This window comes from Passer domesticus, chromosome 3 (genome assembly GCF_036417665.1).
Source record: "Passer domesticus isolate bPasDom1 chromosome 3, bPasDom1.hap1, whole genome shotgun sequence".
NCBI lineage: Eukaryota > Metazoa > Chordata > Aves > Passeriformes > Passeridae > Passer > Passer domesticus.
In genome coordinates, this window is record NC_087476.1 from 34,662,934 (window position 1) to 34,681,209 (window position 18,276).

General features: G+C 36.6%; 1 protein-coding gene across 1 annotated transcript in view; it reads left to right on the forward strand.

Annotated features, from left to right (window-relative positions):
* DOP1A (DOP1 leucine zipper like protein A) overlaps nt 1-18,276 on the forward strand; it is a 61,896-nt gene that overhangs the window by 24,494 nt on the left and 19,126 nt on the right. The window contains exons 10-20 of the mRNA XM_064412552.1: nt 1,235-1,355; nt 2,035-2,154; nt 3,800-3,914; nt 4,334-4,363; nt 4,761-4,994; nt 7,386-8,010; nt 10,930-11,204; nt 11,800-11,952; nt 13,964-14,064; nt 15,308-15,567; nt 16,230-18,237. Of these exons, the coding sequence (XP_064268622.1) occupies nt 1,235-1,355; nt 2,035-2,154; nt 3,800-3,914; nt 4,334-4,363; nt 4,761-4,994; nt 7,386-8,010; nt 10,930-11,204; nt 11,800-11,952; nt 13,964-14,064; nt 15,308-15,567; nt 16,230-18,237 (4,042 nt within the window). The remainder of the gene's footprint in view (nt 1-1,234; nt 1,356-2,034; nt 2,155-3,799; nt 3,915-4,333; nt 4,364-4,760; nt 4,995-7,385; nt 8,011-10,929; nt 11,205-11,799; nt 11,953-13,963; nt 14,065-15,307; nt 15,568-16,229; nt 18,238-18,276) is intronic.

Sequence of the window (18,276 nt, forward strand, 5' to 3'; positions counted from 1 at the left end):
GCTCAAATCCAAAGGAGGAGCTATTTATAGAATCATAGAATGTACTGAAAGGGACCTTACACATCATCCAGTTCCAACGCCCCTGCCACTGGCAGAGAAACCTCCCATTAGACCAGGTTGCTCAAAGCCCCATCCAACCTGGCCTTGAACACTACCAGGGATGGGGTATCCATGGCTTCTCTGGCACCCTGTTCCAGTGCCTTATTACCCTCTGGATAACAAGTTTTTCCTAGCATCCAATCTAAATATCTCTTCTTTCAGTCTAAAACTGTTCCCCTTTGTCCTATTCCCATCTAGCTGTATAAAAAAAATATCTCTCCCTCTTTTTAAATAAGCCCCATCTAAGTGCTGAAAGGCTGCAATGAGGTCTCTCTGGAGCCTTCTTTTCTCCAAGCTGAGCAATCCCAATTATCTCAGCCTGTCTTCATAGGAGAGATGTTCCAGCCCAGTTTTATCTTTGTGGCCCACCTCTGGACTCCAGCAGGTCCATGTCTCTGTGTTGAGACATGGATGCAGTACTCCAGGTGGGGTTTTACAAGAGCAGAGTAGAAGGTCAGAATCACCTCCCTTGGCCTGCTGGCCACACTTTTTCAATGCAGCCCAGGCTGCAGTTGGCTTTCTGGGTTGCAATTTCCACACTTTCAAAAATACTTCCAAGAAGTACCCTGCAGACTATATCCTGAGCTAAAAAAAAAACTGCTTCAAATTAAAAGGAAGGATGATGCTCAAAATATTTTATCTTGTATTTACATTTAAATATTTGAGTGTATTGTCCATATGCTAACAGCATGAGGTAGCTTAGGGGTGAGTATTTTAAAGTGTTTTGGCTGAAAGGCACCTCTGATCAATAATCCGTGAAGTCCATTTACATGTTACTGAGCTAGTAAAAATTTACATGAGCTGAGCTAGTAAAAAGGTTGTGTTGGCTTGAACATGATGTGTACTGCTGTGACTGCACAGCTTTTGAACTTGGTGTGTTTGTACCCAGCTGCCATTGTACACACATTGAACATGGGGCTTGTGCTTTGTGTACTCCCAGGCTCTACAGTTGTCTCAGTGTTTCTGGAATGCAAACAAGCCAAACCTTCTGACATTCAGGTAGTTTATGAGATTGAGCCAGAAGAAATGTTGTGGTTTCAGTGATTAAAGCTAGCTAATGATTTCAATAGCTTTCAGCTGTGGACTGTTGGCAATACTATAATTCAAGAATGTGACTGTTGCTGTTTCTCCCTAGGCCCTGCCATCCTGGAGGATGTATTGATTGAAGTGTTTCGAACGTTGTATACACAGTGCAAAGCAGAACTGGAGCTTCAGACAGAGCCATCTTTCAACAAAGATCACACACAGCTGAGCAGGTAAATAATGAGTACAATGTATTTTTATTAAATAATAGATCTTTGTTGCTGGAACCATGACTGAAGCCTGTGGGACTGTGACATGTTTTCTGCATGATACTATTAACATTGATTGCAGCTTGTGTTCAGTGCAAAGGTGTGAAGTGGTTGGCTTGATTATTTTAATTTTTTAATATTTAGCATAATTTTTATTCTTTATCCATGACAAAAATGCTTGTTTGATTGATTGTGATATTCTTTATATCTGTGTTCTTCAAAACCAAAATGGACTGAGTTTTCTTGTAGTAGAAAAATGAAGACTGCTACCAGAGAGCCGGGGAGTGGGATGTAGAGTTGAAGATTTGAATTTAATATTTTGAAAGGTGGAGAGGACAGGGGTGTTCAAAGCTGGAGAGGGGAGAAAACAACTATAGGAACAATTATGGTAAAAACAGACATACTAAAAATGTGGTTAAAAGACAAATATTAAAGGAAGGATAGAGGAGAAACCTGGCAACTGTGAAAAACATTGGTATGAGCAGCCTGCCAATATCCTGAGCCCTTGAGCAGCAACTACTTGTAGAGATCGGAGGAGGATCGTTTGTCAGTGTTACTTGACAGTGGGTAACTCACAGTGATGTGTAGTTATATAACTTGAAAAATAAGTATAAAAATATGAAATATTCTTATTTTCTTTCAGCAAACTGAGAGAAAACAAGAAAACAGCAGAACTGATTAAAACTGCCAATCTTCTTTTCAATTCCTTTGAGCCTTATTATATGTGGGATTACATTGCTCGTTGGTTTGAAGAGTGTTGTAGGTAGGTGATAATATTTAATCTCTGTATGGGTAAAGTTGAAGTTATTTTTTGTTTTGTACGCCTTTTTCTTCAAAGAAGTCAATCTCATGGGATCATTAAGCCTGTAAGTATTTTTTTTCTCCCATCCCTATAACTTCAACCTTTTGACCAATTTTCATCAGATTTGATTGTGGGTCTTAGCAACATGAGTTCTCACAACCTCAGTGTCTGGGTTAAATCAAGAGACAGAATTAGCCCCTCTACTCAAGGGGAGACTCCAGAGTGACCTCTAAGCTAGTTTTTGTTCTGTCTGGCCAGTACAGGATTACTCATTGTATAAATTGCTTTTGATAAAATTGACAGATTTGCCAGACACTTGATGTGTCATCATTTGTTCTGCTTTTAGAGAAAAAGAAGGGTCGGGATTCTGTGCATTACAAGCAGGGCTACAGGAGAAAATAGCAAACCATAAATCAGGGAAAGTTGAAAATATTAACAGGAGGGAAGGGGATGAAGGGACCACAGAAGAGCAGGGGTTTTTGCTGTGGCAAGGGGTAGAGGATGTAAAGATGTCAAATGAAATTAGTAGAATTGTTTTTTCCATTGCTTATGGAATTTCTTGATAAAATATTAAGATATTTGGACATGAATTTGTCTATGAGCCAACAGTGGTCTAACCATGTGTGTGTCTTGGGCTGCATTATGAGGACCACGGGCAGCAGGTGAAAGGAAGTTATTTTTCCTTTCACTTAGTGTTTCTAAGGACAGACGTGGAATATTGTGTCCAGCTTTGGACACGCCACCTGAGGAGAAGTGTTGAGAAACTGAAGAGACTCTGGTAGAGAAACTGCTAAGCTGGTCAGTTGTAGGACACTGCATTGAAGGTTGAGGTAGGTGAGTAGGCAAAGAGGGAAATTGAATGGCACCTTATGATTTCCTGAAAGGCATTTGCAAATTTCATACAGCTATACTTTTTATAACAGCTGATGGAAAACAAAGGACAGCAACAAGTGCTCACTCAAGTGGTCAGGTTGGACTTTGAGAAAAGCTTTGCTAAGGACATGTGCAGCAGTGGAAGAGGTGGAACAGTGGAAGCCAGGAAGGCTGTGGAACTTTCTTGTGAGATTTCCAGAACTCTGCTAGACAAAACTGTGGACAAATTTATCTAGTGTTTTTAGCAGTCCTGCTCAGTGTGAGAGGTTGATCTAGATGTCTGTGACTTGATTTTTGTGTGTTGGGCTGAATTGCTAACATAAGGATAGTCATCTACAGCCAGGTAACGTGCAGGTGAGTATTTCACTACATATAAGTAGTGTTACTGTCAACATGGGTACAAAATTGCATCATAAATAAATGAAATCTGGAGAATTGGTTTTGTTTCTGCATGAGCTGCTGTATTATCTAAGTTTTTGTCTTCCAAGTTCAATTTTCTCTAGCTTGAATTTCCTCATTTTACAAATGAAGCCTATTTTACACCAAAAGGGTGGTTACTGCTTTTTCTGAAAGAAAAATGGGGCCAAGTAAGCTACTGAACAGTAAAATGAGAAATTGCTTATTGGTTTATAGTGATTATCATCCAAAATATACAGCTTTGCATTAAGTTACAGAAATATGGTCAATGTAAGGGGAAGGAAAAATATTGTGAAACTCCATTTGAATTTTGCAGGAGGACTTTACATGCCAGACTTCAAACTGGGCCTGGAGGTGATAGTGATCAATCTGAGTTACCTCTGACAAATTTCTGCTTGTTAGTGGATTTTTTGTTGGATATTGTTTCTTTGGTAAGAATTCCTTTATTCATTACTAACATTGGGATTCTGTATATTTATGGTCTGCAGAAATACTATATATACTTTATTAATTGCTTTTCCAAAATATATTGACATAAATGGACATTAAAAGAAGTTTTTTGTTCATTGTATGATTCTTGATAGACAAGCATAACTGAAATGTGTTTTATGATGCTTATACCTGAAAATTTTAGTCTGTCCTCATTTTCTTTTCTGTGTATTCATTGAGGTGTAGTCTTTTGTAGTTTGATATGCTAGTTTAAATGTGCAGCTTTCTTTTAAGGATCTTTTAAATGTCATGATAAGATGTACCTTCTTTTTCTGTTGTCATTGTTTAATGTAGCAAAGACTGTTGGAACTGTTTTTTCTATAGCTGTCTTTCCTCAATTCTTTGCTTTCTCATTTCAAAGCCTACTAGAAGTATGAGAGTGCTGTGTCAGGTATGGCAATCAGCCTGTTCTTCCTTTAGCTCTTAACTTGTTTATCTTTCATTCTTAAACTTTTATCTTAAGATTAATAAAGTAATAGCATTCTTCAGCCTTCTTATGATGTTTTTAAGTGTATTTGTTGTATAATGAACAACATGTACTAGTTTGAAAAAGAGCTAAATATATTTCTATTTGTTTGTTACCCAACTTTAAAGTTAATTTTTTAGTAAAGCATGTATTTCTTATTCTTGGATATTAAGATATTAATTTTCCTTTTTCCATGTTCTGTATGTTTAGAACACAGTTAAGCAAATGTTAGGTAGCTCTGTTATAGAAAATAAATTTCAGGATGGAATTTGGTGTGACAATTAACAAGTTTTTATTATTACTTTACTACTCCTATTACTAGGAGACTTACATTGAAATCCAGACTGAACACTTGCCTCAGCTGTTGCTCAGGATGATTTCTGCATTGACAAGCCATCTTCATACTTTGCACTTGTCTGAGCTTACTGATTCTCTCAGGCTCTGCTCAAAGATCCTTAGTAAGGTTCAGCCTCCATTACTCTCTGCTGGTACAGATGGTATCCTGCAGCTTCCTACTGGACAGAGCAGCTCCATCAAAGAATGGGAAAATAAAAAGGTAACTGATTAGGTTTTGCAGCATCTTGCAAAATTGCTTCTTATGTGGAAAAAATAATTGGGTTTTGTACAGCCTGTGTTGAACACCCTACAAGTCTTTGATTAGATTTAGATATCAAAATATATGTTAAACCTAGGTAATCAAAATAACTCATAATTGTGGTAAAATTTCTTGATTCTTAGGGGTTTTTACCCAGATATTATATTTGTATAAATCACTTCAGAATCAGGGCCTAATAAAAAACTAATCAGCTAAAATTTGTAAAGCACTTCAAGAGTATCATGAAGTAAAATTACTGGACTGAAAAGAATTCACCATTTTGGTTACATATCAGGCATATGTAAATTCTCCTCTCACCCAATTTATGTGCATTGGTTTAACACCCATCACATTTTACTGTCACTGTTCTTATAATTTATTAAAGAAATAGATTAAACCAGCCAGCAGCTATTTCTCTTTTAACTTGGTCCACTTTGTTCTTTGCAGCCATGGCTCTCTGAGGTATGTTAAGTGACATGCCCTGAAATCCTTGTTTTCCAGCTGAAGAAACCTAAGGAACATCATAGAATAAATTAGGTTGGAAGTGACAGTTGCAGGGCACTGCTAAAAGCAGGGCTGATTTCAAAGTTAGATTTTACTTTAAAGCTAGGTCATGTCACTCAGGATCATATTTGTCTTAATTTTGAATATTTCCAAGGATGAAGTTACCATGACTTCTCTGTACAGCTTGTTTGTTTGCACTGTTATTTAATCAGAATTTCCATTGTTCCTGCTTGTGTTGGTTGTCTTTGTTCTTTCACTGTGGATTTCTGAGCATATCTCTATCTTTTCTACTGCCTAGTGGGAACTCACAGAGAGCAATAGAGCCATCTTCACCCCTCCACAACTTTTAGCATTCTTTTAAACTGAGTAAACCCAACTCTCTGAGCATCTACTCTACATCAGGAGCATCTGTGGTGACTTTGCTTTGGGTATACTCAGTATATGAGAGTTTCTTTTGCACTAATGAGTGCAATATTCTGATTGTGGACCTAAGACTGCTGAGCAGAGGGGACTGGTTACCTCCCTTGATTTGGTGACACTATTTCTCCTGATGTGGTCCTAGATGTGGCTGGGCTGCTTCACCAAAGGAGTCCACTGCTGGCTCACATTCCCATTGTCAATTAGGACTCCAGCATCCTTTATTCAGGATATTATATTCATTCTTTCTAACTAATTGATACTTGCCTTGTTTTGTTCTCTTGGGGTTTTGGGTTGCCTTTTTTTTTTTCCTTTTAATAAAGCTGTTTTAATTGAATAATATTGCCCTTTGAACCTTCAGTGGCCTTCTGCTTCCAATTATAACTGCCTCATATATGGCCATAGTTTCTCTTAAGAGACAGTGGAATGATTTGCCATGCTTCTAATCACTTTTAGATTGTATTTTGTAAAATGGAGTCATCATTTATGTCTCTTCAAGCTTTCTACTATATAACTTTCACTGTTTTCTGTGGTAATATCTCATATTTCCATTCTTATTCCGTCTCTGGTAAAGCAAGACATTATTCACTGTAAATAGTAATGTCATTGTTTTTATTTATTAATGAAAAAGTTTTTCATATAATTACATAAGGATCAAGTTCTGTATTTAACACAGATAGTGATTAGAGTCAAAACAACTTCTGGGTCCATTAGGTCTCAATCAACACCTGCCATCACTGGTAAAATGCAGGATTGGAAGTAAGTGGGCACCTGCATTTAGGGCCACTGACTGATGCATTTCTATTTCAGTTGTTTCCCTACCTCACATTCTCACTAGGAAAGAGACACTATACTACCAGTTCCTACTGTAGAGGGCTAGAGCAGTGCAAAAAGCCACTGTGGATGCTTTCTGAGTAAAAGCCATTCATCTATTTATGCATATTCTGAATTATAAGGAATTAAGATATATAAGTCATGAAGAACTGTTGTTGTTGCAGCAGACTGTCTTGCTCATTTTGAAGTGATGATTCATTTTCTTTGTAGTTGCAAATTATTAGTAGTTTTTAAATTAAAAGTTTATATTTTTTGTAATTATAACTTTGTATTTGATGGCTTATGATGCTGTACAAATAATACCTATGCCTATATATTTCAGCATTCTTTCATAAAGTAGACATAGTTATGATATGAAGAAAATGTTAAAAAATATTTTAAAAATAATTTTCTTCATAAACTTTTTTTTTAATATTAGCTTAGTCTGGCAGGCTTACAGAAACACCAAATATCATTTTGCATAAAATGTATTTGTATGAATATATTTAAAACTCTGGAATAAAATTGTTGCTTTCAAACGAAGACACTAATAAATATTGTTTTGATAAAACCAAAATAACTTATTTTGAACAGCCATTAAACTTTTATGTTGCTCAGGTGCAATCAGTGTCACTTGAAAATCCTAATGATGTGTTTGAAGATGGTGAAAATCCTCCAAGCAGTCGATCATCAGAAAGTGGATTCACTGAGTTTGTGCAATACCAGGCAGATACAACTGATGACATTGACAGAGCACTGAATGAAGGTCACAGTGCACCTGGCATCCCTATTGTTGGTAGCACATCCTCCGAGACTGAGACAGCATCAACCGTGGGCTCTGAGGAGACCATTGTACAGCCTCCTTCCGTAATGACACAGGGGACAGCAACTCGTAGTGGGAAGACAGTCCAAAAGACTGCAATGCAGTGCTGCTTGGAATATGTCCAACAGTTTTTAACCAGATTTATCAACCTGTATATCATTCAGAATAATTCCTTGTCTCAGCCCTTAGGGGCAGAGCTTCCGGTAGACCCCACTAGAGCGCAAGGACAGAGCACAAAATGGGACAGAGAATCACAAGATGATGCTAAGGTGAAGAAAACAAACAAGAAGAAAACACCAAAAGAATACCTTCCTGCCTTTATTGCTGCTTGTCAGCTCTACCTTGAATGTTCGAGCTTTCCCGTTTACATTGCTGAAGGAAACCGCACTTCAGAGTTACATCCTGGGAAGCCTGAAGTGGGTAAGTTGCACTCTCATTTGTTCTTTGTTTTTAAAGTAATAATTTTTATTTTTCTGCCAAAAAAATTTAAGTAATAGTATCATGTTTTGTGTCTGTTACTGTTTGCTGTTCCTCTCAGAAATCTAAGTTTTCTTCTGTGTCAACTGGTTTATGATTGGAAATGAAATTATTTTCTCATAGATTTTTAAAAATATTGCTGGCATGAAATTTGACAGTAATTAATATTGGGGTGAAAAATGTAAATTATGCAAACCAAAGCCTTAGAGTAGAATCTCTATTGCTGAGTCTTCCTCTTTACTGTATAGATCCACAATGATTTCTTTGTCATACTGCAATAGCCAGAGCTCACATCAAATATGTTTTTAGCTTCTTTTTGTCAATGTTGGCTTGATGTGCACATTGATCACTTTGACAATGAATGGAAATTGTAAGCTACTGACCAATAAAAATCATACCAGCTAAGAAATTTAATGTATTCTACTTTGCTCCTCTGAAAGGCACAGTTCTTGCAAAAAATTCTTCTATAATTGCATTAAGAAACAAAATGAAAATGCTGAGTTTTGGTGAGATATGGATGTATTCTCAGATAGGTGAAACTATTCAGATACTTACATGGTTAAAACACTGTTATGGATTCCTGTAAATTGTGACATTTTGGGATGAACAAAAATAATTGTTTGTAAAGTTTCAAGTAAAGTCTTCAATTTACAGTTTCAATTTTGGATCCACTTCTGATCTGCAGTCTGAGAGTTGCTTCTGAGAATGTTTTCATGGTGGATATGCTTGGAACATGCAAGAAATAGTAGCACTAAATTTTGTCTACTGTCACAGTCATCTCTGGTTTTATTTTTATCTAGGAAACTTCCTAGTTGCAGCTTTTTGATCTTATTTACAATTTTCAGATCAAGGCTAAGTGGTGAGCAGTGCTTGGAGATGAGTAGCTTTTTGGTTTTGGAAGCAAGCATGCTAATTTAACATGACTGCTTCTGTTTCTGTGGTCTTTAAGATGTGTTGTTTATGTCTTCATTATAGCCAGGAGCAGAGCATATATTTGACTTTGTAACATCCAGACATATAAAATACGTGTCAGTTGATGGCAGTTTGGTTATAGCTATTTATTAGTTATGAGCATGACAATGCCAAAGATCTGATACCTTTTATAAAATATCTATCTCAGAATATTTATGCTTTTATAGCATGACCCTGAAAATGCTAGATGATTATTTATTTATTTCTCCCCAACAGCCTACAAATGAGTGTTGTGTCCAAAGACTAAAATGTCAGCTGTTTGCTTATTACTTTTTGGTGCACATAGCACTTGCTTGTTACTGCCATGTGCACTGTAGAGCAGAGAGCCTGTAGAACTTGGGTAGTGTGTGCTTCGTATGAGGACAGTGCTTCTAGGAATCCCTTTCACTTTTGGTAAATGTCTTGGATTTGTGTTTATTGTTCATCATCTGAACATTCCTATTTGTTAGTTATCATTTTCAGTCTATTGAACAGTGTAACTTTGGGGAATAAGCATCAGTTGTAGGTGGGTAAAACCAACAGGAAGGATTTTGTTTCAAATGTAAACATCTCTTGTGTAGAATGTCAGGGCAGATGGGAATAGTGCTGGGACTACTTCCATAACAGAGAATTGCACTGGAACAGAGAATGGAAGAAGGTAGTTTCCATAATTCTCACACTGCCCTATCTATTGATATGAGGCTTTTGTACTGCAGAAGAGGCTGTGTTTGTTAAAGGGTTCCTAAATTTGGAACGTGTTTTTGAAAGGTTGCATTAATGATATCACCGAACAGCTCTTAATCACTGGTCAGTCTTTCTATTTGAAGGAGACAAGTTAATCTGATATTTAATATACTTGTCCTTTAATTCTGCTGTATGCCTAATTTCTCAGCTATCTTTAACTGAAGAAATTATAAAGGGAACTGAGTGAAGCTGACAACAATGGTTATATCTGTACACTCTAGAACACAATATGGAATTGTTAGGTATATTTAGACTCCAGTGGAGCTGTGGATATAAATTAGAAATTGCATCATTCTTCTCTTGATTTTAAAAGGGTGCTGTATTTGTGCCTATTAAATAACACTTCTTCACTTGTGTCTGGTTCTAGATGTATTTGCCTTTTTAGGGACATGATCAATAGAGTCCTCTTGGAGTTTTAAGAGAAGTTAGTTTGTTATCTCTAAAATAAAAGGATGCAATATTCACTGTGAGAATTGACTGTGAACTTTGGAGAAAGACACTTCCAGTATGAACCCAGAGTATGGCTTGATAAAGTGAGAGGACAGTAAAAAGAGGGAAGCAGCTACCTACAGTGAAAACAGAGCATGGTCTAAGGGATCATACCTCTGCACCAAACCATTAATTTTCACAGACTTCTGTGAAACATTCACTTCTGTGAATGTTTCCAGGCAAATCTATTTTTGTCAATTTAAAATTAGTCTACATGTATATAATATATTATATTATCCTAGGCTCTATGAAACATATTACAGAATTATTCCTGACTACTATCTAGGGTGTTAAGAAAGTTAACCTTTGCAGGTTCCTGATTGCTGGTGAAGAATTTTGTGAAGAAGAAAAGTGAATGAAAGGATGTGCTAACTACTAAAATCCAGGTTTTTTCTGAAGCAGGGAATCATCTGAATGCATTTCATAAAATTTTTTTTTCTTGTTAAAATTTTTCTATTCATTTTTGATTACTAAATGTTTGAAGTGATACAGTATTGCATTCTTTATTGGATTATTTTTAAGATACATCAGGAAGTATCTTCCTCTCGCATACATTTTCCTAAATGGACAGGTTAAAATATGAAGGGACAATTGCACATGTAATTATGGAATACAAGAGGAAAATTCCATAATATTTAGATTGTTAAATAAATGCATAATCTGTGATTTTTGTTTCAGACTGTGAACAAGTACAGCCTCCACTGTGGCTACAGACTTTAATGAATGCTTGCAAGCAGGCAAGCAATTTCAGTGTTCAGGGTGTTACTATTTCCCTCGTGATGGACTTGGTTGGATTGACTCAGTCTGTTGCTCTTGTCACTGGAGAAAACCTGAACAGTGTGGAAACTGCTCAGCCTCTTAGTCCTAACCAGGGAAGGGTGGCTGTTGTCATCAGACCTCCTCTTACTCAAGGCAATCTGAGATACATGGCTGAAAAGACAGACTTCTTCAAGGTTAGAGTCTATATCCTATTGCTGTTTTCTTTAGACTTTTTCTGTCTGGTGAAGAATAAGTCTTGGTCCCTTTACCATCCTTGATATGCTAAACCAAACTTTCTTGCTGAATATTTTGTAACCTGTGTTAGAATCTAAATGAAATACACAAAGTTTTCTTCCTGCAATTCTCTTACTGACCACTTGTGTGAAATTCCATGTTTAATTGAGTATTTTAAATATATAAACAGAACCTGATTGAATAGCAGCATTAATCAGCAAAGGTATAAAACTGAGATGTACATAACGTAGGACTATGTAAACAATTTTTGCATTTATGTAATTCACGTAAGAAATCTTTTGCAAAAGATAACCAGCAGCAGGGTATATTATGTAGCTAATTATATTTCAATGAAAATTTATTTCTGTTCTGACTCCTTAACAGGAGTTTTTTATGTAGTAAGTTATTGCAGTGTTTTGAACAGTTCCTTCTGTTCAGATTGCCTCTTGGTCATAGGGTGTCATCAGATGTGATATCTCCCATTGTTGCATAGAGCAGAACAAGGCATGATAGTCATTCACTTGTCTCTTGCAACTTTCCTTTTCATGTACAAAGCATATAGCTTTAACTCTTTGGGACCAGCTGGGTGATGGAACTCCTCAGCATCATCAGAAGAGTGTGGAGCTCTTCTACCAGCTGCACAACCTCGTCCCGTCTTCCAGCATTTGTGAAGATGTTATTAGTCAGCAGCTGACTCACAAGGACAAGGCAAGTTGTTCATGTATTTACTTTAAGATGAGTAAAGTATATACAGAAATATATTGAGATAAAAGACCCCTTAGAGTAGGGTATGAATAAATTCAATATTGAAGGAAATATTGCCTTACGTTGTTTCAAATGTTGTTTTAGGTCTGTGATGAGTCTCTAGTTTCATTCTAGACAACAGAAATTTTTCACCATTCAGTAACAGACTTATGCAGGAGATGTTCTCTCTTATCAAAGTTGTGTGATGCTTCCCATACTTAAAGCATTTGCTTAGTTTTTTGCTGTTGTTAGTAGGAGTTCTTGTCATGACAGGTACTTTAGTTATTTTTTTTCCCTCACCTAGAAATTTGTTTCACACAGAGGTTGTCAATTTGACATTCAACTTGAGACCTGGGTAGTGCTTTAAATTTCAGGTATAATTTTCACAGCTCTAACAGTATGAATAGTAGGGAATTACTTACACATTCTAGCAACTTGTGGTTGTATGAGTTTGGGAGTGCTTACCTTTTTGCCATTCTACCAGATTTACCAGGTCAACAAGAGTGAGGGTGAGCCACTGTCAATCAGTGCAATTCACAGCTTGCTGTATTGTTGAAATTGGTGATGATTTTTAGTGCCACCTAGGGTGGTCTGTAAACTGCTGTGACTGTGGATGTAGAACTTGCTCATTTCTGCCTACCTTCTGGAGAAAATAGTGATTTCTTACATCTTCACAGCATGGATTGCAAGGGTTTACACGGGGTCATCTCTGTATGTTTGGGAATTGGTATTTAACTCTATTCAGTAACTGTCAGTGTATTGTTTTGTGTAACTGTAAGCATTTTGCAGCAGTCTTGTGGATGATTTTCCTGTGAGAAACATATTTTTCTAAATACAAGTGATGTTTGTTTTACTTTCTAGAATGCTGCTGTCTCTTTTGGTTTTTGTTTTCGGTGTGGAGAGGTTGTTCTATTTTTAGTCTGTTTAACATGAACTGTTTGTCTTTTTCATAATTTTCATAGCTTTTACCTCAAGTTTTCATTATTGTGGCAGATATTGCATAGATAAGCAGCTGTTGCCAAGCTTCTTAAGTTGTATGATATAAACTAAGTCTGGAAGTACGCCAGATTGTTAGTGGTTTTAACAGTTTTTAGTTTTGTCTAACTTTGGTTAAAGGTAAATATACCTACAGTTCATGTCCTATAATCATATATTCTAACATCAAACAAGTTAAAATCTTTGTTCTCTTGTTTTGCTTATCATCTAGTAATTTAGTTTAAGCCCTTATAGTATTTGAAGTAATTTTGATTATTTATTTGATGTAATTGTCCTGATTGCTGTGCTTTGTTCATTCTTACTAATGCTTACTAGCTTCCTTGTCTTTTGGGTGAAGCTGTTTTTATACATGTGTTCAAGTCATATCATGACATTTACTGTTGTTTACAGCCTTGCTGGAATAACTCTGCCTGGATCAGCCTCAGTAAAGAGAGAAACAGAACAATTGTTACTTTACACCATTTTTACCATTAAATATCCTGAGTTGGACTTCAGTGATCCTTGTGGGTCCCTCCCAACTCAGGATATTCTATGATATTCTGGCTATTATTACTTTGACTGTATCAGTCATTATGAATCCTTTGGGCAGTAAGGATGTCCTATTTGTCCAGTTTGTTCCAGAGTTAAATTTTTCGTGTTAGTGAAGAGCTCATCTACGTATCTAGCTAGAAAATTACTCTGTTTCTTTCTAGTATGGCAGTAATGGAATGAAAATAAGTTGGCTAGAAAGAGACAGAATAAACTTTAAAACCAGGCAGGATCAAGATAGGAGGGAATCCTTTCATGGTACTAAATTGCTCACAGGCACCTACTGTTGGCTACTACTGTTTTAAGATTTAAAAATAGTACTTAAACACATAATCAAAGAAGTTAATTTCATTATATCTTATATAATTTAGGATGCTGTATGACTTTCTTTTTCCAGTTCTTACCAGAAGTTTTACATTCTGACAAGTCTAACTTATGGTTTGGTCCACAGAAAGTAAGAATGGAAGCTCATGCCAAGTTTGCAGTGCTATGGCATCTCACACGAGATCTTCATATTAACAAATCTTCTTCCTTTGGCCGCACCTTTGACAGGTTGGTGATTGCAAGTCTGATTCAGTTGAAATAATTTTACTCCAAAATCTTTGACGGTATTATATGGGCAACATAGGGCATTGAAAAATTGAAGAACTACAGTGTAGCTGTGAGAGGAAAGAATAAGGACAAGAAATTGATTTGTGGACAAGAATTTGTGTTAGACAAAATTGTTTTCACAGTGATGATTATGTAAGCTGTAAATTTTTCCTGGAAGCTATAAAGAGTGTGGGGAAGGAATGGTCACAATATTCATTAACCATCACTGGGGTGTATATTGAGCTTAATATCTGAGTTCTTGCTGTTTTGATAAATACAGAAGCAGGAGAGAGAAATCAACCCAGAATTGAATTACATTAAGTAGAAAGTAACAGTAAAACTAAAAAAACTTAAAAACCAAATTGCAAGCAAGTTTTAAAATATGAATTCTTTTGTTTAATCTGTGTTTTGTGTAAGAGGTCATTTATGGCAAGCAGCAGAGGATTTCTGTTTTCTGTTCTGGTATTGGCCTGTCTTCTTAGAAAACACTGAGAATCTGGAGTCTGAACTACTCTTGTCTTCCTCAGCTACCACAAATGTTGTAGAAGAGTGTTTATTTAGATTTTGTATTGCATACTTAGCTATAAGGTGCAGAGTAAAAAGGTTATTTCTTTATCTTATGCAGTCACGCATTGCATAAATGGTGATCAATTCTCTGCATACAGCTAAAAACTTATGAACATGTACTACTGGGGAAGGTAAAATAGTAGATAAAATTCAGAGTCCAGTATTGTTTTTCCATAAGTCTGAAAAGGATTCTCAAGGCTAAAACTTAAAAGAAGAAAATAACGGTTGTAGGAACTGCTGAATTGTCAAGTGTATTTCTCCTCTCTGTTCTTGAAGACAAGATCTTTGAATGTTTTCTTCTTTATATATCCTTGTGAATTGGCTTTTAAAATTGAATATTTTTTAATGTCATATCACAAGGCAACAAAGACTTGTCATGCTAACAGCTGTACAAATACTTGATCTTGCTCCTATTAGAGCAACTTTGCTACTAGTTCTTCCTGCCCACTCCTTCATTACACTAGACTAAAATAAAAAGAGCAGGTTCAAAGTTTTGATTCCAAAGAAAATACTGCTTTGTATGGAGAAGAGACTGGAGTATGTACCGACATAAAACTTGTCATATATCAGATTAAAATGGGATTACTCTGTGAGCAGTGTACAATATCTACCAGATTGTTTCTTCTTTCCATTCTAGATCTTTGTTTATCATGCTGGACAGCCTCAATAGCTTGGATGGTTCTACGTGGTCAGTGGGACAAGCCTGGTTAAATCAGGTGCTTCAAAGACATGATATTGCAAGGGTTCTTGAACCTTTGCTCCTACTGCTTCTCCATCCAAAAACTCAGCGAGTTTCTGTTCAGCGAGTACAGGCTGAATGTTACTGGACTAAATCTCCCAATCACCCTGAGGAAGAAAATGAAAAGCAGTTCATGCAGAAGTTCAGCTGTGCTGATGGTATGTACACAAGAAGACTATAGGAAGTTCCCTAATTTCCTTGCTTGCTGTTCACATGCAATGTTAAAGTCATAGTAGAAATTTTTGAGGGTAACTGAAAAATGTGTTGGAATAAACTATGGCTTATATTTGCATTTGTGTGGTATTTTCCTAATTCAAGTTTGTGTGCCCCAAGTATTGTTTAAAGTTGTATTTTTTACATTAAAATTATATGCAAGTATTTTAATGCAGAGCATTTTGTTACATCTTACTGAGACTTGGTAGAACATAGGAATATGGCTTGAAGCTTAACCAAGAAATTAAACATTTTTATGAATAATGTGGGGCTGGCTGAAAACATACCAATAAGTTTTGAAGGTGTTTGCATGTATTGCATAATTTTAGTTTAGAATTTACTAATTCTGTTTCTTGTGAAAACAAAAGCAGATAAGACTGTATAATGTTGTTTTGCTAAGGTGTACTTCTAAAACAATTTTGCTTTGTTTTTGTGAACTTGTCATTTGCTTATTAACTTATTTTTCTTCTGTATAATAGAAAGACATTATTTACCATACCTTCATAATCTGACGTCTCAATAATAATTTAAATTCTAAATTTTTATTATGAATTCTTATTCGGAAGAACAAAATCTTATATGTATACTTTTTTTTGTGTTTATCAAGCATTCTCCCACATGCCTGTAAGCCAAGGACAACTTATTATACCTAAAGAAGGCAATGAGAAACAACTTGGTGTGGATGAAATGGAGAACTTCAGCCTGACTGTCAATCCTCTGAGTGACAGGCTTTCCTTGTTAAGTACCAGCAGTGAGACCATACCAATGGTTGTGTCTGATTTTGACCTTCCTGATCATCAGGCTGAAATACTGCAGAGTTCTGACTCTGGCTGTTCTCAGTCATCTACTGGAGACAACATCAGTTATGAAGTGGAAACAGAAAGCCTGAGTGCTCAAGATAGCTCTCAGACTCTGAAAGAAGACTCACCTGATGAAATTGTGCAACAAGTTGTTACAGATCTTATATGCAAAGTTGTAAGTGGTCTTGAAGAAGAAGTTGAACCAGTTAAAGACAGTCTGCACTCTGAGGATGCTTCGTGTAAATTCAGCTCATTGGATAGCTCTGTAGAGATTACAAAAAGTGATGATCAAAATATTCAAAGTAGCCAGAGTAGTTTACTTAGTAATGACAGCTCACAGTTACTGTCAGCCTCAACTGAGACTGGACTTGAGAGCTTAGGAGATGAAATGTCAAGAAATAACTCTTCACCTTGTATTGCAGAAAGCCAGCAATCCTTCTCTGATCTTACTCTTTCCTCCACTGAATCAAAGTCTAGAAAACATAGCCACAGTAGTATTCAGTTCAGCTTTAAAGGAAAGCAACCAGAAAAAATGTCAGAAAAGGAAACAATTGTTAAAGAGGCGGGTAAGCAACCAGGTGCAAAACCTAAGGTAAAAATAGCCAAAAAGAAAGATGAAGAGAAGAAGAAAGCACAAACAGAAAAGCTTAAACAAACAAATGTCTTCTTTAGTGATGGTCTTGATTTAGAAAATTGGTACAGTTGTGGAGAAGGAGAAATTTCAGAAATAGAAAGTGATGTTGGATCCCCAGGAATGCGAAAATCTCCTAACTTCAATATCCATCCACTGTATCAACATGTGCTGCTTTATCTCCAGTTATATGACTCTTCAAGGACATTGTATGCTTTTTCTGCAATTAAGGCAATTCTGAAAACAAATCCTTCAGCTTTTGTAAGTGCCATCTCCACTACCAGTGTCAACAACGCATACACTCCTCAGCTTTCATTGCTCCAAAATCTTCTGGCCAGGCATCGAATATCTGTTATGGGCAAGGATTTCTATAGTCACATCCCAGTTGATTCTAACCATAACTTTCGGAGCTCTATGTACATAGAAATTCTCATCTCCTTGTGTCTGTACTACATGCGGAGCCATTATCCAACTCACGTTAAAGTAACCTCACAAGACCTCATAGGAAACCGCAACATGCAAATGATGAGTATAGAAATTCTGACACTCCTCTTTGCTGAGCTGGCAAAAGTGATAGAAAGCTCTGCCAAGGGCTTTCCTAGTTTTATTTCAGACATGTTGTCCAAGTGCAAGGTTCAGAAAGTGATCCTGCATTGTCTGCTGTCGTCTATCTTCAGTGCCCAGAAATGGCACAGTGAAAAGGTAGCTGGAAAAAACATAGTGGCTGTAGAAGAAGGCTTCTCTGAAGACAGCCTTATAAATTTTTCTGAGGATGAGTTTGACAATGGTAGTACTCTGCAGTCACAACTTTTGAAAGTACTTCAGCAGCTGATTGTGCTGGAACACAGAGTAATGACTGTGCCTGAGGAAAATGAAACGGTGTTTGACTTTGTCATAACAGACCTGGAGCACATTGGTCCCCAGCAGCCGATGACTTCTCTGCAGTATTTACATTCCCAGCCAATAACCTGCCAAGGCATGTTTCTGTGTGCAGTGATACGAGCTTTGCACCAGCACTGTGCCTGTAAAATGCATCCCCAGTGGATTGGCCTTATCACTTCTACGTTGCCTTACATGGGAAAAGTTCTTCAAAGGGTGGTTGTTTCGGTGACTCTTCAGCTCTGCAGGAACTTGGATAATTTAATTCAGCAGTATAAATATGAAACTGGGTTATCTGATAATAGGTATGTATAAGTAGAGGTATAATCTTTTTAACTGAATTT